Source organism: Eleutherodactylus coqui, chromosome 2, assembly GCF_035609145.1.
Source record: "Eleutherodactylus coqui strain aEleCoq1 chromosome 2, aEleCoq1.hap1, whole genome shotgun sequence".
Taxonomy (NCBI): Eukaryota; Metazoa; Chordata; class Amphibia; order Anura; family Eleutherodactylidae; genus Eleutherodactylus; species Eleutherodactylus coqui.
In genome coordinates, this window is record NC_089838.1 from 52,149,241 (window position 1) to 52,172,787 (window position 23,547).

A 23,547-nucleotide genomic window follows, 5' to 3' on the forward strand; every position below is an offset into this window, starting at 1 on the left:
GCCCCCACCCTCCCAGTAATAACCAGCCCCCCAGTAATAGGCAGCCCCTTCCCCTGTAATAAGTAACCCCCACCCCCCAGTAATAGGCACCCCCCTGTAATAGCCAGCCCCCCAACCCATACACTTACCTCCTCCCTACTGTCGCTCTCTGTCTGCTTGCCCTGGCGTCAGTGTGCAGCCCGTAACGCTTCCTCCCCGAGTCCTCTCCTGCGGAACTAATGAGCAGGGGACTCGGGGAGGAGAATCCTGGCTGCACACAGACTTCAGTGTGCGCCGGGATCAGCGCGATTACCAGCAGAGAGCTGCGGCGCCCCCGCTGGTAATCGCTTCAGTGGTTAGCGGCGTCGGCACGCCGCGGGCCACATAACACAAGGCAGCGAGCCGGATTCTGCCCGCGGACCTTGTGTTTAGAGCAAAAGTTCCCGGCGGTGCCGCAGACCGGCGCTAAACACCCAACGGCCCGGCCCCGGTCCGCGGCCTGGTGGTTGGGGACCCCTGCCTTAGAGGATAGTCTACACTAAGAGGCTGAAGGCTTCAGCGCAGGGTGGAGCTTAAACCAGTAAAGAATAAATGCTTGTATTCACAGACAGCAAGCACAGATCTTGAAAACTGAGATGAATAGAAATACAAGGGCGTTTTCTGATGAGAGGGGAGGAGCCTCTTACTTCATCTCCAGGACCTCCTCTAGGTGTTTGCGCCGCTCGGCCCGCAGGCTGGTCAGGTGGATCTCCTTCTCTGCCAGCGACTGCTGGGTGGACGACAGTTTTGCCTTCATGGATTCGAGCTCCTGCTTCACCTTCTCCATCGCCATCATCAGCTCCTCCACCTGTGGAAGAGATAGGCAGAGTTATTATCAAAGAGTGGAGAGCAGCGGCACCGCACCTGCAAAAGAGAAGCAGAGCTAGAGTCACAGAGCGGAAAGCAGCAGCGCCGCACCTGCAGAAGAGAGAGTCAGAGCTAGAGTCACAGAGCGGAGAGCAGCAGCGCCGCCCCTGTAGGTAGTCACAACAAAGAACTAACAAGCTGGAAGGAGGTAAAGGACACTTCAGCTGTAGGGGAAACAAGCTATTGTCCTCTCTTATCAGCCATTTTAAGTTTGTGGTATGCAGAGTGCAAGACAGGCTGGAGCCCTATTTACATGCAACGCTTATTGCTCAAAATCCATCGTTTGAGCAATAATTATTGTGTTTAAATGTTGCCATCTTTCACTCTTCGGCTGAACGATGATTTTTAGGTGAGCATAAAATCCATTGTTCGCCCAGAGAGCTGATAGGACCGCATGCTTTGTTCTCCACAGGGAACGCAAATTATATTCAGCTTGCAGCCCCATGGCAGAACAAAGGAACAGTATGCAGAGAACAGACCACCTGCTGTTCTCTGCATACAGCTGCAGAGACTCATTTACATGCAAATGAAGGTAATAAGCTACTAATCGGCATTAGTGCCCATTAGCAGCTTATGCAAAATGATCGCTGAAACTGTCAATCATCCTATCTTTTGAACGAATTTTGAACAATCATCTTTGCGTATAAATGGGCCTTAATACTATCTGTTGCTCCCTGTTATCAACCTTGTTATGCTGCTACTGTGGAACAGGTGAATACATCTATCCTTTCCGGTTATCAGCCATTTCAGTTAGCAAAGCAGAATATCCTCTGTTATCAGCCACTTGGACCGGGATTGTAGAACAAGTGAATACCATCTGTTGTCTCTTGTTAGCAGCCATTCCCATTCTGAGCTAGGGAGATGCAGACCAGTGAATACAGTGTATTGCTCCCAGGTTTCAGTCAGAGAGGCGACTGTAGGACAGAGGGATACACTCTATTACTTCTTGTTATCAGCCATGTCAAGCTGGGGAGAGGCTGATTGTAGTACAGATCTACAACATCTTTTACCTTGATATCATTCTGGTCGGAGGCTAAAGCTCCATTTACACGCAAAGATGATCATTCATTCAAAAGATAGGGAGAATGACAGTTTCAGCGATCACGCCCATTAGTAGCTTATTAGCTTTATTTGCATGTAAAGGAGGCTCCCTTTCTTGTATGCAGATAACAGCGGGTGATCTGTTCTTTTCATACAGCTCCATTGTTCTCCCACGGGACTGCAGCTGAATACAATGTTATCAGCGCTACCATGGAAAATCACAGTGTACGACCCCTGCTATCAGCTGTCCAGCCGAACAAACGATGGTTTTTATACTGAACGAAAAATCATCATTCGGCCGAAAAGCAAATGATGGTAGCATTTACACGCAATGATTATCACTCAAAATACATCGTTTGAACAAATTTTGAGCAATTATCGTTGTGTGTAAATGGGTCTATGGTGAGAATGACAGTCTGAATGATCATTTTGCATAAACTGCTAATGGGCACTAATTCCCATTAGTACCTTATTAGCATAATTTGCCTGCAAATGAGCCTCCCTTCGCTGTAACAGGTGGTCTGTTATCTGCATAGAGCTCCATTGTTCTGCCAAGGGACTGCAGCTGAATACAATTTTATCAGCACTCCCAATCACAGCGTGCGGTCGCTGCTATCAGCTGCCTGGCCAAACAATGGTTTTTACACTGAACTAAAAATCATTGTTCGACTGAAAAGCAAACAATGGTAGCATTTACATGCAATGATTATCGCTCAAAAGACATAGTTTAAGCGAATTTTGAGCAATAATTGGCCCGTGTAAATGGGGCTTAACTGTGGGGCAGGTAAATACTCTGTTGCTCCCTTTTATCAGCCACTTAATTTCTGTTTTCACTACTTTATGTCACTTAGACAAACTGAAACAAACTCAGTCCGGATCATATTACGGGGTGCGAAATATAATGCCCTTCCATGTTTGGAGATCACATTATGGGGTGTGGTATATAATGCCCCTTCCCTCTCACCCTCCATTTTCTTAGTATATAATTATATAGCGCCCCTCTCCACAGAGCAAAATAACGTTTGTGCCCGAACCTCAACTTTTTAAAGGGGAAGAGCACTCTGCACAGGCTGCTACCACGGAGAGATGTTGCTATTCCTTTAAGGAGCCCCCGAGCAGTGTGCAGCAGAACAAGAGGGGGTTTCACGGCATCTATAATAACCCTCCGATTACCAGCTCATCATAATTAGATGACTCGGAGTTTAGCAGCCAAGGTCAGCGAGTCAAGGGAATCCGTACTTGCAGCAAGCACATTGGGAGTGATTGTCTTTTTTCCACGAGGCAGACCGGCTTTTCTGTGAGCAGCACCCATCATCTCTCTGGTGTGTGTTGTGGTGGGATAATACGGATCGAGATGATGCTGGGAACAAGCTCTCGCTGTCTGCTCCGGTCACTGTACCTGCGTGGGATGTCCGGTGTAGCAAGTCTGCGGGAGAGGGAGGGGGTGGAGCACCAGCCGCCAGGGTGGGGTGCTGTGTAGCTCCGACTCCGCAAAGGGGGGAGCAGTGACACCATATTAGAACAATCCAACGATAAACCTCTCAAAATATTGTCAGATATAGTAGAGCCGAGTTGGTCTTTAGGCACAACTCAAAGCAATATCAGATATGTCATGTGCAAATTTACACAGGACTGTAGGTCGCACTTCACCTAGATGATGCAGATGTAGCAGAGCTGAATTGGTTATTTGGTACAGCTAGACACGTCCCTATCAATTCATGTACTGCTCAACGTGTCATCTTCCGCCGCAAAATAAAGCGTTGTACAGTTTAAGATTTCTGCTTGCTGTTACTCTCACACGGTCGATTGCTGCAGTGGTACTACAACTCCCAGCAGGATGTCACTGAGCATAGTTACAATGTGGCAGAAGGCAGTAGCTGGAAAGTTTAAAGTCTAAAGAAAACTGCCCACTTCTTCGAAGACGTGAAAAAAGTGTGTGTGTGTGTGTGTTATTTATATCCATCATGAGCGAAGAGTCATGTGATCTAACTTTGGGGACACTAATGGCACCCCTACATCCCCTCAAAGGGTTAAAGGTCTGTCCTGCATGAGGCGTTAGGGCAAATGATTACCCGTGGGGTGGAGATCTGTCTGTAGGACCGTGAAGGGTTAACCTCTTATCTTTGGTTTAGAGGTAAGAGTTCACGGATTTGATTAGCTGAACCCCCTCACTGATGTAATGATCTCACGCTACAATGTGGCAGCTGTGCTATAAGAACACCCCACCACCACCACCCCGGATTCACTGATGATTGACAGAGGAGACTAATTAATAATCAGTTATCCTGCGACATGCGATTAACGAGGCGAATAAATAAACCGAAGTGGGATAAATTTACCAAGTAATCTGGAAGATCTCATTATTAAGACAAATCACATCCGCCGCGCCACGGATCCCGCTGCCAAGAGGAAAGGCAAGACGGCCAAGGAAACAAGAGACAGGCGAGGGCAGCGCCAGGTAGCCGTGACTTATTATTGGTTGGCTCATGCCAGCCGTAGCCCGATCTCCCTGTGGCGCCGCAAACGCCACCGGCTACGATTTAGTATGGAGATGAAAATTTCAGGAGACGTCTTGTTGATGAGTGAAAACGTCTTATATGGAGACACAGCGAAGTGCAAGAAGTCAATGCACTGGACACTAGTGGGCTGGAGGAGGCATAAGGTCCACAGCGCCTCCTCCAGGTCACTAGTGACAAATTAACGGACAGGCCAACTCTCCTGAACACGGCTCCAGCCATAGTGGTCTACTAACATTGTGAGAAGTGATGGACGTCCAGCACTGATGAGGTCTTATAAAGCTGAACAGTTCACATCAATGTGCCAAGCTCATGGGCGCCCCCTAGTCACCCTGGGGCATCCGTTACAGGCCCAAATCATAATGTGTTTATCCGGTCACATATCAGCAGGTTCTGGCACAGTAACTGCTCAATTAAGATATATCTGCAGTCTGACTAGGATAAGACAGGAGACGACTACTCGGCACTGTCCAAATTTATTATAGTGATCTATAAGATTATTAAGTATTACCAGCATGTAAAGAAATACCAACGTCAGATTGTACTTTCATGTATAAATACTGTAATGTTCATAGTGGCCACTAGAGGTCAGCAGAGAATCTCCAGGGAAAGCATCTCACTTTACAGCCTGTTGTTCAACACTGAATGTAATAACAATATGGTCAGACAGAGGGTGAAAAATGAGGGCAGCGGCACTAGGGAATAGGGCTCACTGTGGCACAGGCTGGACAGGTGCAGAAAGGAAGGTCACAGCAGACAGGGCACGGGTTGCTCACTATACCTTGCACCATTTAAAAGCAGGATGAGCGGCATCGTGCAGCGCTTCACAAGACAGCTTTAGACAGGAAAAGAAACACAAGAGAGGAGGAAAGCATGCAATTATACTAGCACAGTGTCATGCTGGGAGTAAAGACATTCTAATGTACAGGGCATGGCACACCTTCCCACTGAGCCACACACTAGCTGCTCTGCACAGGTTGGTACAGTGATAGTAAAGGGCACATAATCTCCTTACTATCCTGTTCTTCAAACTCCTACTGTTTTAATGTGGTTAAAAGAACACCTGCCCACTAAGCTGCATACTAACTCCTTATAAAGCTGTGCATCAGAGCTATCTACTGAAGGCCAGTGCATGTTCCCACTGAGCCACACACCATTTCCTTACCAACCTGTGTGATGAAAGTAAGGCAGTGAACACAATTGCGTGTCCCTGCTGATCCACACACTAAGTTCTTACCAACTTGTGCAACAGAATCCTCTGCGGAGCTCTCATGATGAACTTACCTACTGAGTCGCACACTGCTCCATCATCAAACTGCACCAACAAACTCACACAACACATTCCTACTGAGCCAACACTTCCAAGAGCTCATGTAAAAGAAGTCTCTCCTTGGTTAACAAGTGACAAACCTACTAAGCCGGCTATCGCCAACTGAGCTACACAGACGCCAATTTGAGTACTGGGACACTTTACTACTGAGCCAAGCACTGCGTAAATTATGTAATCCACTAACCTGCCTCAGTTACTTTGGCTGCCCCTTCCTATCAATCTGTACTTTATAAAGAACAATCCATTACATCTTCCCACTGAGCCAGCTCCTCCATACACCAGGTCATCCTTTTATCTCACTGAGCCATCCAAGCAACCACATTTTTACCTGGGACATCAGCTTCCCACCAGCCACAGTATACAACCCCCTAAAACTGCTGCACAGAGAACAGTCAGACATGAGTGGACCTAAACCCTTCAGAATTCAGGGCATGCTGTGAGTTGTAGTGTAGGGCTGGATGACCATTTGGTGTATTTGGGGGTCACCAGATCCTCCCCCAACTGTAGAAGTCAGAGGAAAGGAGGTAGTATGAAGTACAAATAACTGCACCCCATGCAATGCAGTGTTGCCCTATCTGGAGAGGAGCTATAGTGCTGTTCATCCAAATCTTCCTGGTTCATTAATAGAATGCCAGAGCTACAGAAAAGACCGACACAACCTCCCCACAGTAGACATTTGAGGGACTGATTTATGGGCTCTTTAAGGCCTACAGTGAACAGATACACTGTCCCAGGTACCAGGCGGCTGACCTGCTTCTGAAGATTGGCCCTCGCGGACTCCTCTTGGGCCAGCACCATTTCCCGCTCGGCGGTGATCTGCACGCTTTCGCGCAGAGCCTCTTCCAACTCTTCAATGCGATCGTCCTTCTGATGCATGACATCCTGCGGAGAGGAAGGCAGACTGTGAGGCGTTTTTTGTGCATCTAGAAACGGTCATAGAGACCTCAGCGGAAAGGAGACCGTCAACCACAGGAGAAGCAGGAGGTTAGTGGCAGAAGTGATGAAAATCAAAGCTAGCGTCCAGCGCAAAGATGGCAGACGTCTTGTGTCCTTCGGTGCAGTTTGAGCAAATAGCGTTAAAGAGAAAGCAACAACGAGTGATAGGAAGGTTCAGTGTACAGAGCGTTCACCACTGAGGATGAGAGTAGTTAGTAAAGTGTCCGATGAGCGCAGAGGGCGGCGTTAGAAGAACGTTCGGAGAGGTCTCCGGTTAGTGAAGCAGACTTTAAAGATGAAATACACCTAAAATCATGTAAGCTACCAGATCTCTGGAGATCCTGTGCCCCTTGGTCATGACTCGGAGACTTCTAGAACCACCCAACCCCCTCCTTGTATTGCTACTTCCTTTTGAATCTATTGGGGGTCCAAAGTAACAGCCCACGATGGTTTCGAAGAGGTCTCCTAAGAGGAGGTAGACTTTCCCTTTAATTAAAGATCCAGAACCAAAAGCAAGACGGCTTCCCCGCCATAGCCCCCAACGCAGATTGTTAGGAGCGGAGGGTGACCTGACCTCCTTGACTTGGACCCGCATAGGTTTATACCGTTCTACGGAGGCAAACCACGCTGCCCCCCACTCTACCATGAGCTGAGAGAAGCGATGTCCTTTGCACCCCACATGGCATTAGTTGGGGAGATTTGACTATAAGCTCTGCAGAATAGCCTGATGATATCATACAAGAGTGTCCCCCCCCCTAATTCCAACAGTTTGTCCTGTGGAGATGTTGCAGCTGGGACCCCAGCGGCAAGGGACGTAAATCAGTTCCAGATGCGGGTGTGAAGTGGGTTTCTCAGGAGCGCGGCTGGGCAGATTGTGTTACACGGAGGGCTGTTTTATTATTATTACACGGAAAGGGTTTGTGTTAAGTCTTCGGGTTTTTTGTGGCTCTTCGGATCAGGAAACGCTCGTTTGATGATCACCTACAGACGGTCAGGATGAAATGAAGCTGGATCTTCGGGAAGTCTCGCTGAGCCAAGAGCAAAAAAAAAAAGGGGAGGGAAGATGAAAGTGAACATGCCAAATCAATGTTTAGGGTCGTTTTGTGGAGTCCAGCAAACGTCGCGCAAAACACGGAACCTAGAGGCTTGCTGTACTGCGGCTCTGCTCATCCAAAATCTGGCCATAATGGGAGAGCCAATAGGAATCATCTGCATTTGTAAGCATGCACACCCCTAAATTTGTTATACGTAGCGACTTGTCACTTAACCTAATGTGTTCTGATTGGGCACATATTTATGTCACCTGCCCTGACCCTGTGGGTAATGACCCCCAGAGTTCTCTTACAGGGCCGTCACCTGCAAACTCGTAACGACAAATTTTGCATTTCCTTATGTAATAACTCTGCTTGCTGTTAGTAAGTGAATACATTCCAGAAGCTGCACAGACTGGATACTTCTCACAACTAAGGATTTATCCAATCCAGACTGCAGACTGATACATTGTAACAATCAATCAGGACAGGAGGGAGCTGCGGATGTGTTCACCTCACAGAGGATTATATAGACTGGAAATTAATGTAACAAACCCTCAGCTGTGAGATGTATTCGGTCAGGACAGCTTTTCATTCTCTAGAGAAAAAAGTTTATTAGGTGGCTTAAACGTTGGGGTGCGGGTGGAGAACACAGTCATACAGGAACAGCTCCTGGACTGAACGCCCTCTCGCCCCTTCTGTTTGGTTTAGGCCGTTGTGCATACGGCGAGGGGACGTATCTTCTGTCATCGCTTCCAATAATTCGCCTGACATGATCCAGCGCTACAGAAAGCCTCAGATCATAATCCTGCAAAGTAAGAGCCCCCTGCCAGAAACCGGGCGCGATGCTCTGCAGGATCAGTCCAATGTGGAGGAGGGGACGGACGTTAAACGGCTCCCGAAGCATTAGGGGCCCGGTGGGGCTGGTGAGGTATTTGACATCCACGTCCAGCGGTCCAAGTGTTGGGTGACAAGCAACATCCGGCTGTGTCCTGCCGTGGAACGTTGCCGAAATCCAGGTTACAATATTATGATGGGATGAATTTACCTCAATTGCAACATTAGGTTTTCATTCGTCATCAATTTCAAAATCTCTGCTTACTGTACTGTAACGTTCAAACGCGCCCGATTGTCCTGGCAACGCTGCAGCCGCTAGCAGAGAAGCATCGGATGGGTTTGCTACAATGTATCAGTGCAGTTGTGTAATATATACCACAGGACGGGTGTAATCAAGAAGACTGCGAGCAGAGATCCTGAAAATGGCAAAATATTGAACCACAACCTCCGAGTGATACGAAATGATGTAATTTTATGTGTTTTCATTATTTTCGCCGGGTCCAGTGCCGCTGAGACGTCTCCTCTGAGGCCGCGTCATCTGAGCTGCCGTCTGCCGCTCATAGGGTCACGGTCTCGGAGGCCATCGTGGCAGTATTCATCCTGCGACTTCCTGGGCAGCGCGGCTCAGAGCAAGACACATCCAGTAAACGACTCTGCTTGTCCAAAGTAAACAGGCTGGGTGAGCTGGAGATGGCCCAAACCGCAAACCCTGCGTTGGACACCCTGGCCCCATGCCAGCTCTCTGAATCAAGATGGCCGCCCGCGGGTCCCTCAGTGAGCTCCGTGGCACGTCTCCAAAACCACTGTCCCTTGGGGACCTGAATTCATCCTTCCAAATAAAACAACCTGAGACGCAGAGGCCAAGCACCTAAATCACAGGCTCTTAGAGAGGGCGCGCAGAGCCCCCGCTGACTAATTGGAGACATTCTTCGGGGGCCCTAATCCGTCTTCTCTCGCGTTGGTCTCAGTGAATGGATCCTCTGTCACTGCCCCTCTGCCAGACGCTAATAGGAAAGGCTTCGGGGATGTTCTGGAAATATTTCCATCCCCGCGACTGACAAGCAACGAGACCTTCGAGAAAGCGGCAGAAACCTCAGAAGTATCTTTAGGAATTCTTCCAGAAAGTTCAAAAATAAAGAAAAACGTTAAAAAAAAAAAAAAGGGTGAAAACCTTTATTTTTTATATTTCTTTTTCCTATAACTCCTTTTAAATTCACTATTTTGCTGATGGATCGGCACCGTTGACTGCACTGCGTCGCCGTGCGTGTAATGTCTGAGTTGTAGGGGCAGCCATCTTTTGGTTGTTGGGGTTAAGGATGCGTCACCTCGTCTTCCCCCTCTTGGACAGCACAGAGCAGGGAGTGTGCAGCGAGGGTATTTATACGGCAGGACGCACAGATGGCGTCTGCGGGAACACGCTGATCTTACTTTCTGAACGTCCTGTGCTATTAATTCCGGCCAAAACCATGAAGGCCAGAAGGTTTCTAAAACTGGGACTTTTGTAAACCCACCCAAAACCCCAAACCTGCTGGCAGCAGCATCAGAGCTCTATATATACAGCCTCCGATGTCACATGACCCCCTACTTCACGTATTAGACTGTAATCTCTTAGACATTTTCTGTCTGGCAGCTTTATAAACCCATACATGCAGTACATTTCCTTTAATCCAGAATCTATTAGTCTGCAATTTCTGGTAACTCTGCACTGAGCAACCAGAATCCTGAGCTGACCAGGCGAATACCAGCTGCAAATCTTCTAATTCGGAACCAACAACACCACCAATAGTGAATGTCCATTAATCCGGAATGTCAGGCACTAAGCAAACCGAATGGTCATCTGCAGCTAGAAGAAAATTACTGACCCAACTTTCTTTAATCCAGGACTGGTAGTCCAGCAACAAGCCTAAGGAAGTGTTTGTTTACTTTGCAGTTGGTTTTGCCAGATTATCAAAAAACTTCCTTTAATCTGGAATCCGATGGAAGGATCTTCTTGCCATTCCCTTTCACCCCCAGACCTTATATTGGTAGTAGATTGTCATTACCCCCCCCCCCCCCCCCCCTTGTATATGATGAATGTAACTACGCCGCACCGATCTCTGTCCGTCCCAGCTGCACACGTGTTTGGCGCGGCCGCTGGGGAAGAGGTGCCAGTTGCGTCCCCCACAAGGGATAAATTTTCCACTGCAAGACAGCAAGTTCACAGCACCCACCACAGACCCAGGGGAGGGGGAGGTGAGAGCTTCCAGACTTCTTTAAGCTTCTCTCCGGGTCTTGGCGCCGCATCTTCATCTCCAAATGAAAATATTCCGCTCTGGCTTTCATGTACATGCGGGATAGGCTGAGGGGGGCAGAATAAAAAGGACCTCCCATAGCGACCACATATAGATGGAGGAAGCGGGGGGTTATGTATCCACAATAGCAGATATGTAATCCATTAACCATCAGCACATCCTCCCCTGAAATACTCTGCTCTGCTGGAACCCCGCTCCTTCCGCCATAAAGCGCTCAGTCTGTCCCCCATTCACGGCACATCGCACCCTGACCAATCAGTACACTCCTATCCTGAAATACTTTTTTGCTGCGGTATATGATACCTCCTGTTCCTACCTGCAGCTGCTGGGAGCTGTCGTTCAGGTTGTCTTCTCTGCGCCTCGCCTCCTCTAGAAGTTGAGCATTTTTCTTCTTCTCCACCTGCTCCTTGTGTTTCAGCGTCGCCACCTTCTTATTCTGGTCCTTAATTTGCCTGGAAGAGACGAAAATAAAAAGAGGTGAGATGCAGCGCCGCCGTCCAAAATGCCTGTCAGCTGATCACCTATAACACTTTAATGCTCGTTGAACTTCCCTGTACTTGGAACTCTGTTCATATGCCGCATTGAATCCGATTTTTCCCAGCATGGTGCAAATCCACCCGGCACAGAAACCACGTCAAAAAGTTACGTCACTTTTGAATCCACATATGGAACAACAAATCGGTGCCATATAATCTACGGCACGCATTTCCATGGAGTCAATGGCAGACTATTAGGGGGTGGAAATGGCACGGATTCGGATTCAAACCCACTGCAAAGATCAGCCGTGGGAACAGTCAAAAAGTAGTTTACAGCAAAACTTTCCATGTAAATTCCACTTCCAAAATCCGCTGCAAAATCCGTGGCTTTTTGTCATGGGTTTTGGCTCAGATCCACACATGGATTTAGCACTGTCAATAGGCAAAATCCACGTGCAGAATTCCAAAGCGTTTCTATTTCTTAACGCAGAAACGCTATCTTCCGCACGGGAGTTCAAAAGACGCAGATTTTAACAAGGACTAGAGGTGAAATTTACGTGGAAAACCCGGCTCTGCCGCCATCACGATTTCCATGAGGATTGCCGTCCAACGTTCCCCGTCCTCTGAATAGGGATCCTTTATGGTTATACAACCAGGGGCTGAGTTATCTTATCATTCAGGGGTCCAGAAGAGCTGGGTGAGAGCCGCAACATGGATTATCATGGTCGTCACCCAGCTTTCCCAAAACTAAGAGGGGCATGGATACTTTATCACCGACAGGATATAGATGCTTCACTGTTATGTAACTATTTCAGTAAAGCGGTGGAGGGGCGCAAGGATTTACGCACTGAGGGGGTTCAGAGTCAGCTGATGGATTACACTCCAATCCAATGTGGTTTGGACGGTTGGCTGGGAGTTTAGGCCAATCCATGTAAAATATAGCTGACATGGCTGCCGCGCCCTCTAATTAACCGTAGAAAGCGTCAGGAATAGTCAGGCGGGGATGGGGCGACTCTCATAGGATGACCCATAATGTGACTTCCAGTAGAACTGCAGCACGCATCACGTTTTATGTACTCCATTCACATCCAGAGCTGCGTTCCTAATCCTGTTCCTATTAGTTTTCAGGCTGCAGGGGCTGGGTGTGTAGTGCATTGTGGGTACTCCGCTGTGGGGTATGTCTATCAGTAGGATAGTGAATGCAGCTTTAGCAGTGAATGGATAGATTAGCATGCCGCCAGTTGCAGCTACCAGGCAGTGAAGGGGTTAGGTGTGCTGCGGAGCTGCGCTCCCCGGGTGACCCACTGCCCACACACAAAGGCTTTGCTGATCATTTGGAACGCAAAGAACCATCCAGGGGAGTCGGGGGTGAAAACACAATGGGTGACCGGCGGGCACGGGACAATTGGTGACTGAGGCAGCCCGAACTCAGCACAAGCTGCCAGTCACCACGCTGACGGGGCAGGGGACAGGCCTCATCATTAACCCCTGTGTCTCCAGGCTGTCCAGTGCGCCTGTTGGGGGTCTCTGTGGGAAAAGGGGATTTGGCATCAGTTTGGAGTCACTGTACACTTGGGGTGTCTTTGTGCCCCCAACCTGGTGGCTGCTGACAGATAGAAGTGTGTGGCCATCAACATCAACTGGCAACCTGACCCCCGCTGAACCCCCGCCTGGCAACAAGCTGGTTACATATGGACAACCAGCAACTCACTGACAATCCATTCCTATCTCCTCCACACTGCCTCCCATTGACCACCTTTCTGCATCCCCCACCCGCTGACCACCCCCCAGCACCGCCCCCCCCCGCTCACCCCCCCCCTGCACCGCCCTCTCCCTCACCACCCCCCAGCACCGCCCTCCCCCTCACCACCCCCCAGCACCGCCCTCCCCCTCACCACCCCCCTGCACCGCCCTCCCCCTCACCACCCCCCTGCACCGCCCTCCCCCTCACCACCCCCAGCACCGCCCTCCCGCTCAGCACCCCCAGCACCGCCCTCCCGTTCAGCACCCCCCTCCCGTTCAGCACCCCCCTCCCGCTCACCACCCCCCTGCATCTCCCTCACCCCCGCTCACCACCCTCCCGTCGCCCCCCTCCCGCCGACAAGCCTCCCGTCGCCCCCCTCCCGCCGACAAGCCTCCCGTCGCCCCCCTCCCGCCGACAAGCCTCCCGTCGCCCCCCTCCCGCCGACAAGCCTCCCGTCGCCCCCTCCCGCCGACAAGCCTCCCGTCGCCCCGCCTCCCGCCGACAAGCCTCCCGTCGCCCCCTCCCGCCGACAAGCCTCCCGTCGCCCCGCCTCCCCCCTCCCGCCGACAAGCCTCCCGTCGCCCCCTCCCGCCGACAAGCCTCCCGTCGCCCCCTCCCGCCGACAAGCCTCCCGTCGCCCCCTCCCGCCGACAAGCCTCCCGCCGACAAGCCTCCCGCCGACAAGCCTCCCGTCGCCCCCTCCCGACGACAAGCCTCCCGTCGCCCCCTCCCGACGACAAGCCTCCCGTCGCCCCCTCCCGACGACAAGCCTCCCGTCGCCCCCTCCCGACGACAAGCCTCCCGTCGCCCCCTCCCGACGACAAGCCTCCCGTCGCCCCCTCCCGACGACAAGCCTCCCGTCGCCCCCTCCCGACGACAAGCCTCCCGTCGCCCCCTCCCGACGACAAGCCTCCCGTCGCCCCCTCCCGACGACAAGCCTCCCGTCGCCCCCTCCCGACGACAAGCCTCCCGTCGCCCCCTCCCGACGACAAGCCTCCCGTCGCCCCCTCCCGACGACAAGCCTCCCGTCGCCCCCTCCCGACGACAAGCCTCCCGTCGCCCCCTCCCGACGACAAGCCTCCCGTCGCCCCCTCCCGACGACAAGCCTCCCGTCGCCCCCTCCCGACGACAAGCCTCCCGTCGCCCCCTCCCGACGACAAGCCTCCCGTCGCCCCCTCCCGACGACAAGCCTCCCGTCGCCCCCTCCCGACGACAAGCCTCCCGTCGCCCCCTCCCGACGACAAGCCTCCCGTCGCCCCCTCCCGACGACAAGCCTCCCGTCGCCCCCTCCCGACGACAAGCCTCCCGTCGCCCCCTCCCGACGACAAGCCTCCCGTCGCCCCCTCCCGACGACAAGCCTCCCGTCGCCCCCTCCCGACGACAAGCCTCCCGTCGCCCCCTCCCGACGACAAGCCTCCCGTCGCCCCCTCCCGACGACAAGCCTCCCGTCGCCCCCTCCCGACGACAAGCCTCCCGTCGCCCCCTCCCGACGACAAGCCTCCCGTCGCCCCCTCCCGACGACAAGCCTCCCGTCGCCCCCTCCCGACGACAAGCCTCCCGTCGCCCTCTCCCGACGACAAGCCTCCCGTCGCCCTCTCCCGACGACAAGCCTCCCGTCGCCCTCTCCCGACGACAAGCCTCCCGTCGCCCTCTCCCGCTGACAAGCCTCCCGTCGCCCCCTCCCGCTGACAACCCTTCTGTTGCCCCCTCCCGCTGATAACCCTTCTGTCACCCCCTCTCGCTGACACCCCCTTGACAGAATCTGGAGTGTAGAGGATCCAACAGTAACAAACCCTCAGCTAAGAACACTTTCCTCTCACACCCAGTCTGCAAAAAGCACCATAACAGCACCCCCTACTGGACAATTCTAAGCATGCTGGGCTTGTAGCGCACATTACACTGCAGGCGGCTCGTCTTCCAGCAAGACCCCAGTTGCTTGTTTGGTTTGTGTCATCTGAGACCCCCGGCCTCATTAATGGTGGAGACACAGCAACAGCCGGAATGACTGCCCCGAGACATACAATGTAATACGAGCCGGACGTGGCGGGATTAGCGCGGATCATTTGTGGCAGCCCCACCTGCGGATCATTATAAGCAGATAATGATCGGAGCGTGGACACAGGGTGACGGCCAATAGCAACAGGGAAGGGTGGGTAATCCAGCCCTAATCCTCAACTCTGGGGGTTTAATCAGCAGGGACCTGTCAGGACATTGTGCCATCCCCCCATCTAGTGACCCGCCCTCCAGAACCTTGAAACTAGGATCCACCTCCCAACTAGAGACCCCCAACAAAAACATTCCCCCAACTAGAGACCCTCAACCAGATCCCTACAACTAGAAACCTTCCCCAACCAGGGCCAGATTACTAGAGCCTCCATGCCCCCCAAATCACATCTTGTATCCAAGCTAGAGGCGGTACAACAGGGTACTAGAGCCTCCATGACCGCCTGTATCACATCTTGTATCCAAGCTAGAGGCGGTACAACAGGGTACTAGAGCCTCCATACTCGCCTGTATCACATCTTGTATCCAAGCTAGAAGCAGTACAACAGGGTACTAGAGCCTCCATGCCCCCCGTATCACATCTTGTATCTAAACTACCAAGCTAAATTGTTAGAAAATCCATACGTGGATTAGCTCGACTGAAATGGGTTAAATCTGTCGTAAACAAGTGTAAATTAAGACACAGATTTCTGCTGTGGATTTGGCCATGTGAGAATATTACCTGCACCGATACATTGTAACAGAAGCGTTAGATGAGAGTGTCCAGACAGGTTTTCTGGCTGTAATCAAGAATATTCCTACTTACTGACAGCAAGCAGAGCTCTTGAACTGAGAAACTGGAACAAAGTCTATCAGTATCAGAAACAAATCTGTATCAAATTCTGCCGTGCGTTCATCAGGACTTGACGGTAGTGAACAAATCCGCCACAAGATCCTGATGCACATTTTGATGTTGATTTGCTGCAGAAATACAGCAGATTCTGTATCAAAATCTGCAGGCTCTATGTTGGCGGGACGGGAATGTGCGCAGGTGATGTCCCCCCTCACATGTGAAATAGACAATCCCAAGAGTCAGAAAAGTGTCACGTTCTAATCCTTCAGAGACCACTAATGGCGTACTCAGCAATGCACCCAGCGTGGGCACCAAACGGGTCACGGCCAAAAATCACTTATTACCGGACACTTGTTACACCGCATCCAGGGGCTCATTATAGAACAATTGCGTGCAGATCTGTGGCAGATTTAACCCTTTTAATTGAATTCAAACAGAAGGGAAGAAATCTGCTGCAGATCTGTAACAAATCCCACAGGAAATCTGCGACGTGTGAACGCACCTTTATACAATTTTTCATCTGTTTCTGCGAAAACAGGAAAACGAAACAAAGCAGTCTCTACAGGTGTCAGACAACACCAAGGAGAGTGAGACACATCTGATATTCAATAAGAGTTGGGAGTAGTCACGGTGGCCATATTGTTTGATTTTCGGCCAGTTACACTTACTTATCTTGCCTACCTGACCGCACGGACGCCATTCAGACACTGAAAGCGTATAGGATATTGATCACCCTCAGGATAAGTCATCAATTTCAGAAGGGTGAGGAACCTGCGCCAGTTGGCTGTTTGAAGAGACTGCGGTGTTCAGGTGAGTAGCACAACTTCTCAGGCCAGCGGTCACATGGCCTTTATTGGTCACATGGCCTGAGAACAGCTCAAGTGAATTACACTCAGCTGCAATACCAAGAACAGCCACTATGAAATGTACGGCGCTGTGCCTGGTATGCAGTGCAGTGGAAGTGGCACTTACCATGAACACAACGGCTACTTTAGACAGCTGATTGGCGGGAAATTTCTACGCGGCAGACCCCCACTGATCTGAGACTCACGCCTGACTAGAAGTCATCAATAGTTAAAGCAGTTGTCCAGTTCTGAACAACTGACAATCTATACTCAGGTCAAACCATCAGAAGTAGATCAGCAGGGGTCTGCCTCCTGGAACCTACACCAATCAGCTGTTTACCAGGCCAATGTGTTCGTGCACCGAGCCAATTTCTACAGGAAGCAAACAGCTCCGTTCTTTCTGCAGTATTGGTATAGCATTGTTTTCACTTCCATAGGACCTTTGCCCGTAATACCAAGTCGGGCCACTACAGTGGATGCGGAGCTATCTGCTTCCTGCAGAAATCAGCTCAGTGCACAAATGTACCAGCCTGGCAAATGGCAAGGGTTGAGCGTGGCAGCTTCTCACCCCCCCCCCCCCTCCCTCACTGATATACTATTGATGGCCTACACAGTGAATAGGCCATCCATAGCTTACAACCTGACAATCCCTTTAGGATAAAGAAAACCCCTATAAACAATTACAGGGTTTAAGCCAATCAATTCACTGATAAAGCTGCACCAGGAGGGAATCACTCACCTTGACGTCATGCTGAGAGGAACCATGGGTCCAGGAAAGAGACAGCAAGAGAGAGTCAGATAAAGAGACAGTTAATGAACACGGACAGAGGATTATTATAAAGAAAGGAAACAGAAAGTTATAGTGTCTATAATGTGTGCGGGAGAGGGGCAGGTCACATGGCAGTCTATAATGTGTGCGTGCGGGGGAGGGGAGGGTCACATGGCAGTCTATAAAGTGTGCGCGGGAGAGGGGAGGGTCACATGGCAGTCTATAAAGTGTGCGCGCGGGAGAGGGGAGGGTCACATGGCAGTCTATAAAGTGTGCGCGCGGGAGAGGGGAGGGTCACATGGCAGTCTATAATGTGTGCATGTGGGAGAGGGGCAGGTCACATGGCAGTCTATAATGTGTGCGCACGGGGGAGGGTCACATGGCAGTCTATAAAGTGTGCGCGCGGGAGAGGGGCAGGTCACATGGCAGTCTATAATGTGTGCGCGCGGGGGAGGGGAGGGTCACATGGCAGTCTATAATGTGTGCGCGCGGGGGAGGGTCACATGGCAGTCTATAATGTGTGCGTGTGGGAGAGGGGCAGGTCACATGGCAGTCTATAATGTGCGCGCACGGGGGAGGGTCACATGGCAGTCTATAAAATGTGCGCGCGGGAGAGGGGCAGGTCACATGGCAGTCTATAATGTGTGCGCGCGGGGGAGGGGAGGGTCACATGGCAGTCTATAATGTGTGCGTGCGGGGGAGGGGAGGGTCACATGGCAGTCTATAATGTGTGCGTGTGGGAGAGGGGCAGGTCACATGGCAGTCTATAATGTGTGCGTGTGGGAGAGGGGCAGGTCACATGGCAGTCTATAATGTGTGCGCGCGGGGGAGGGTCACATGGCAGTCTATAAAGTGTGCGCGCGGGAGAGGGGCAGGTCACATGGCAGTCTATAATGTGTGCGCGTGGGGGAGGGGAGGGTCACATGGCAGTCTATAATGTGTGCGCGCGGGGGAGGGGAGGGTCACATGGCAGTCTATAATGTGTGCGTGCGGGGGAGGGGAGGGTCACATGGCAGTCTATAAAGTGTGCGCGGGAGAGGGGAGGGTCACATGGCAGTCTATAAAGTGTGCGCGCGGGAGAGGGGAGGGTCACATGGCAGTCTATAATGTGTGCGTGTGGGAGAGGGGCAGGTCACATGGCAGTCTATAATGTGTACGCGCGGGGGAGGGTCACATGGCAGTCTATAATGTGTACGCGCGGGGGAGGGTCACATGGCAGTCTATAAAGTGTGCGCGCGGGAGAGGGGAGGGTCACATGGCAGTCTATAAAGTGTGCGCGCGGGAGAGGGGAGGGTCACATGGGAGTCTATAATGTGTGCGTGTGGGAGAGGGGTAGGTCACATGGCAGTACAGGACAACAGTCTGGCGTGACTTCTAGACACGGGGGACGATGAACATTCCTCCTCTTAAAACTTACCGTTTTAACCCTTCACCATAGTCAAGATCATGGCTTGCTGTCGGTGAATGGAAATGTTCTTGTTTACATTCTTAGCTAATAATTCTCACAGGCCTTACCAGCATTGTATCCAGTGTAGACAATCCTACGAGAGTCACTCAGACTGATACATTGTAACAGACAAGAGGAAGGATTGCGCTGGATACAAGTGTAACACTCCAGACGCAAGCAAAAACGACACCATTCACTGACGGCAAGCAGAGTTCTTAAAAACGGTGAGGAACTGAAACACAAACTACATTATATTCATTATACTATGATTCCGCTTTTTACCCATTACCTGCCTTTTTTTCCCCTAATTTTTGGTTTACCCACTCAAAAAATTATAACTCTTATTTATCCGTTGCTGTCGGAGGGCCTTTTGTTTTTCGCAGGATGAGTTGTATTTTTCATTGGTTTTATTTAATATACCATATAATGTCATGAAAAACTTTTTAAAACATTTTAAGTTGAGTGAAATGGAATAAAGCATAATTCCACCATCTTGGGGGGGGGGGGGGGGGGGTTTACAGCGTACACACTGTGGCGACAATAAGATGATAACTTTATTTTGTGGGTCGGTACGATTACTATGATACCAAATTTATAGAGTTTTTTTTTTTATACTTCTCTGCTTTTTAAAAATAAAATATCTTTTGGAAAAATGAAACTAATTCTGTCGCTATAACGTTCTTATTTTTCTAACAATGGTGCTGTGTGAGGGCTCATTTTTTGCAGGGCGTACCTATCAGTACCATTTTGGAGCACATACAACTTTTTGATAGCTTATTAACATTTTTTTTCTTGGAGACTAGATGACCAAAAAAGCGTAATTCTAGTGTTGTATATTTTTTTATTCTGACGACGCTCACTGTATGCGATAAACAAGTTAATTTGACAGATCAAATATAGGAGAAGGGTTGTTTTTTTTTACTTTTAATAACTTTTATTTTTTTTCTGATAGTTAAGAAAACTTTTTAGAACTCCTTTTTGCATTATTTCTTAGTCCTCACAGGGGACTTGAACTTGCGATTGTTTGATTGCTCATCCAATATAATGTAATACCATTTCATTATACAGTGTTCTGACAGGACATGCCACAGACATAGTCTGATAGGCAATCAGCTATGGCAGCCGTGGGGGCCTTCAGAAGGCCACAAGCTTCTATGGCAACCAAACAACACCTCACAATCTCATCATAGGAAGGGGGGTCCATGGAATACATAACAGGGCATTTAAATGCTACTGTAAGAATTGACAGCTGCATTAAAACGGTTAACAGATACGATTAGCGTTCACGCCAACTGCAGTACCCACATTCCGATCGCTCTCCATTCAAACCCTACACCCCAATGAAGCAACTGTAGGTTTTGGGGCGTCAAGGAATTCTTCATTATTGCAAATCAGCCCTCAATTATGCAGGGTATGACGCCTGCGGCTGCGCATGAGACTTTTCCTCTAAATACATGCTGGTTCTTGCATTGGACGTAAACCATGGAGACCTGAGTATTTTGGCTGCAGGACTAGACACCCCCATACAGAAGACACCGTGTGTCACATGTGTGCAGATGTTGTACCTGGATGCTCACGTCTGACCACAACTTATGGAAGAACAAAAGACATTTGCAAGACTTGGACAAGTAGGAAGACCAATATCTAGTTTTACCGCAAGACCTACAACTCAATAAGTATAGAGAAGGGGTGCAGTTCCCCCTGGTGGAGGATGCCACCAGTGCAGTTTAATGGGATTATGACAGTGCTGGTGGTTGCCTCTCACCTCTCCAGCTCCGTGATCTTTGTATCCTTTTCATTCTTCTCATTCTCCATCTCCTTGAGGATCTCTAGGAGCCGGTCCACCTCTGCCTGGGACTTGCTGGCCTCCTCCCGAAACTTTGCTACCTCTTTCTCCAGCTGCTGAACCCGCTCGTTCACCTCGGGGTTGGATTTCGCTTCCTGCGCAGCCTCGTGGACCTAATGAAATATATGACAAGACCAACAAAGGGGACATTATGAAGGGGAATGCAGCAAACCTGCTGGTTTCTATTCCTGTGTAACTGGGAAAACTGGCAATCAGGGGTCTGGGAAAGCCGGGTGGACAAGCCTTGCAGAGCACTAATGGCAACCATATTGTTTTTTACTCCACTTTAACAATAAGACAATTTAGTAATAAGTGCAGATGGTTCTTCTCGTCTGGACATTTCAAGTTTCATCTCTAGGAAGCAGCAAGAGGAGAATGAAGTCAGCTCGCTACAACTTGGTTGTTGGCTTGGCAGAAATGCTAACTTTGGTCTGTTCCTAGCAGAGTGGTGATTGAAATAGGGTGAGCGAAAAGGGCTGCGCCCAGAGGTCTGGCGCGCACACCGTCCATGCAGCCGAGGACGCTAGACACTGCTTTTCCATGACGGGACAGGTGGCTGTAAGCAGCTGGCATGGTCCAGAGGGCAGATGGTACTCATCCCGCCCCTCCTCTTCTCGGCTGCCAGGGTGATAATTAACAGTCGCCTGTTTACATGAGGCACTCTGCCCATATACCTGGCACCGTCCCGCCATCCACAAAACACACAGTGTGCTCTGTCACTGCCTGCCAGGGCGAGGTCACACCAACAGGACGAGGGCAGGAAGGCCAAAAACCACAGAAGGACTAATCACAGAGCGATGCACATGAGCAGATCCACCCTGGAAGTGGCGGCCGCAGTGGACATCATCTGGTCATCTAGCAGCCAGCACATCAGACAGACACGTACACGCATGTGCATGCAGCTGAACACATATATAAGATAAGCAGTCATCTGGAGTAGGGAAGGAGTGAAGCCCTGTGTACAACGTGTACATATATAGTATTTATTGTACTCCAGAGCTGTACTCACTATTCTGCTGGTGGAGTCACTGTGTACATAGACTACTTATCATGTACTGATCCTGAGTTACATCCTGTATTATACTCCAGAACTGCACTCACTATTCTGCTGGGGGAGTCACTGTGTACATACATTACTTATCCTGAGTTACATCCTGTATTATACTCCAGAGCTGCACTCACTATTCTGCTGGTGGAGTTACTGTGTAAATACATTACTTATCCTGTACTGATCCTGAGTTACATCCTGTATTATACTCCAGAGCTGCAATCACTATTCTGCTGGAGGAGTTACTGTGTAAATACATTACTTATCATGTACTGATCCTGAGTTACATCCTGTATTATACTCCAGAGCTGCACTCACTATTCTGCTGGTGGAGTCACTGTGTACATACATTACTTATCCTGTACTGATCTTGAGTTACATCCTGTATTATACTCCAGAGCTGCACTCACTATTCTGCTGGTGGAGTTACTGTGTACATAATATAACAAAGTCTTTAAGGGCAAAGTGAAAAAAATGGGCTCCTAAAAAAAAAATTTTTATTGTACAATTTTACTTTTCTAAAATTGACAGAGTGGTAAGGGGAGAAGGAATCATCATCCATTCATGGGAAGTTGTGAATGGTGACCGCTCACTCAGGCGAGCAGCATGGACAGCACACAAACAATGAACATAGGGGGCCTAAAACCATGCGGCCATCAGCTTTAACACACGTGTCTCCATGCGGTGACAACTTACTGCTTTTCCAATGTGTGGTGACCCATCTGATTGCTAAGATAAGGACAAAAAACAGACTGAAGTCAGACAGAAGACTCAAGAAGCTGCAAGGAATATTATGTAACAGACCTATCTAGAAGTTAACATCACATTATTTCAGGTCGCTCTAGCAAACAACTTCCCCATGGCATCCATATGCCAACAGTACTAGGACTGTGATGACCACAACTCCTCACCTTCCTGAGCTGGTTCTCAAGCTTCAAAAACTCCTCCTTCCTCTGCTCCAGTGCAATCTCCAGGGACTTCAGTCTCGAGTCTTTTTTAAGGCCGGAGGATGCCAAGGTGGAGGCGTGTTCCTTTAGGTCCAACAGTGACGACTGTAGAGACCAGGTCAAGAAAAGGAAAAAATAAAAACATCCGTTATAGAGAAAGTGCTTCTTCCCAGTCATTGGCCACTCAGATTATATCCCGGACGAGCCCCCAAATTATTCTTCACCTACATACAAAACGGTGCTACTATAGATTCCCTAAACCTTAAAGTTAGCACAGATGAATCCATCACACTCATTGGGTCATGTGCAAGAGTGTAGCGGGTTCATCGGTGCAAATGTTTAGGGAATCTATAGTAGCATCCTTTACTATGTGGATAAATAAAAACTTGGGGGCTTGACAGGGATTCAGCAAAATAGTCATTGCGTTTCCCCTCAAAGATTATTTTACTACATCCCGGACGAGCCCCCAAGTTTTTCTTTACTGGCAAGCACACGTCTTGCGCACCTCTTTCTCGGACAGGTCTCCTTGTAAAGTGCTGACTTTTTCTTTCAAGTCTTTTAGCTCTTTCTTGTAGGACTCGATCTCTTCTTGTTTCTCACGTTCATCTCGGTCCCTTTGGTCTTTCAGACGTTCAATGATTCTCTCCTAGGCAATAGACACGACTTTTGTGTTACTCACAATGTTGCACACTTCATAGCAGAGATTATCAAAAGATTGCTTT

The 23,547-nt window shown here is 49.9% G+C and overlaps 1 protein-coding gene across 11 annotated transcripts in view; it reads right to left on the reverse strand.

Moving 5' to 3' along the window:
• ERC1 (ELKS/RAB6-interacting/CAST family member 1) overlaps positions 1-23,547 on the reverse strand; it is a 96,183-nt gene that overhangs the window by 27,994 nt on the left and 44,642 nt on the right. For 4 of the 11 annotated variants that reach the window (XM_066590949.1, XM_066590945.1, XM_066590955.1 and 1 more), the window contains 8 exons: positions 23,331-23,471; positions 22,790-22,930; positions 22,575-22,607; positions 20,750-20,943; positions 17,508-17,519; positions 11,184-11,319; positions 6,523-6,654; positions 666-826 (listed from right to left, as the gene is read on the reverse strand). In XM_066590949.1, coding sequence (XP_066447046.1) covers positions 666-826; positions 6,523-6,654; positions 11,184-11,319; positions 17,508-17,519; positions 20,750-20,943; positions 22,575-22,607; positions 22,790-22,930; positions 23,331-23,471 — 950 coding nt within the window. The remainder of the gene's footprint in view (positions 1-665; positions 827-6,522; positions 6,655-11,183; positions 11,320-17,507; positions 17,520-20,749; positions 20,944-22,574; positions 22,608-22,789; positions 22,931-23,330; positions 23,472-23,547) is intronic. The other 7 variants (XM_066590950.1, XM_066590947.1, XM_066590954.1 and 4 more) reach the window with 3 other exon arrangements.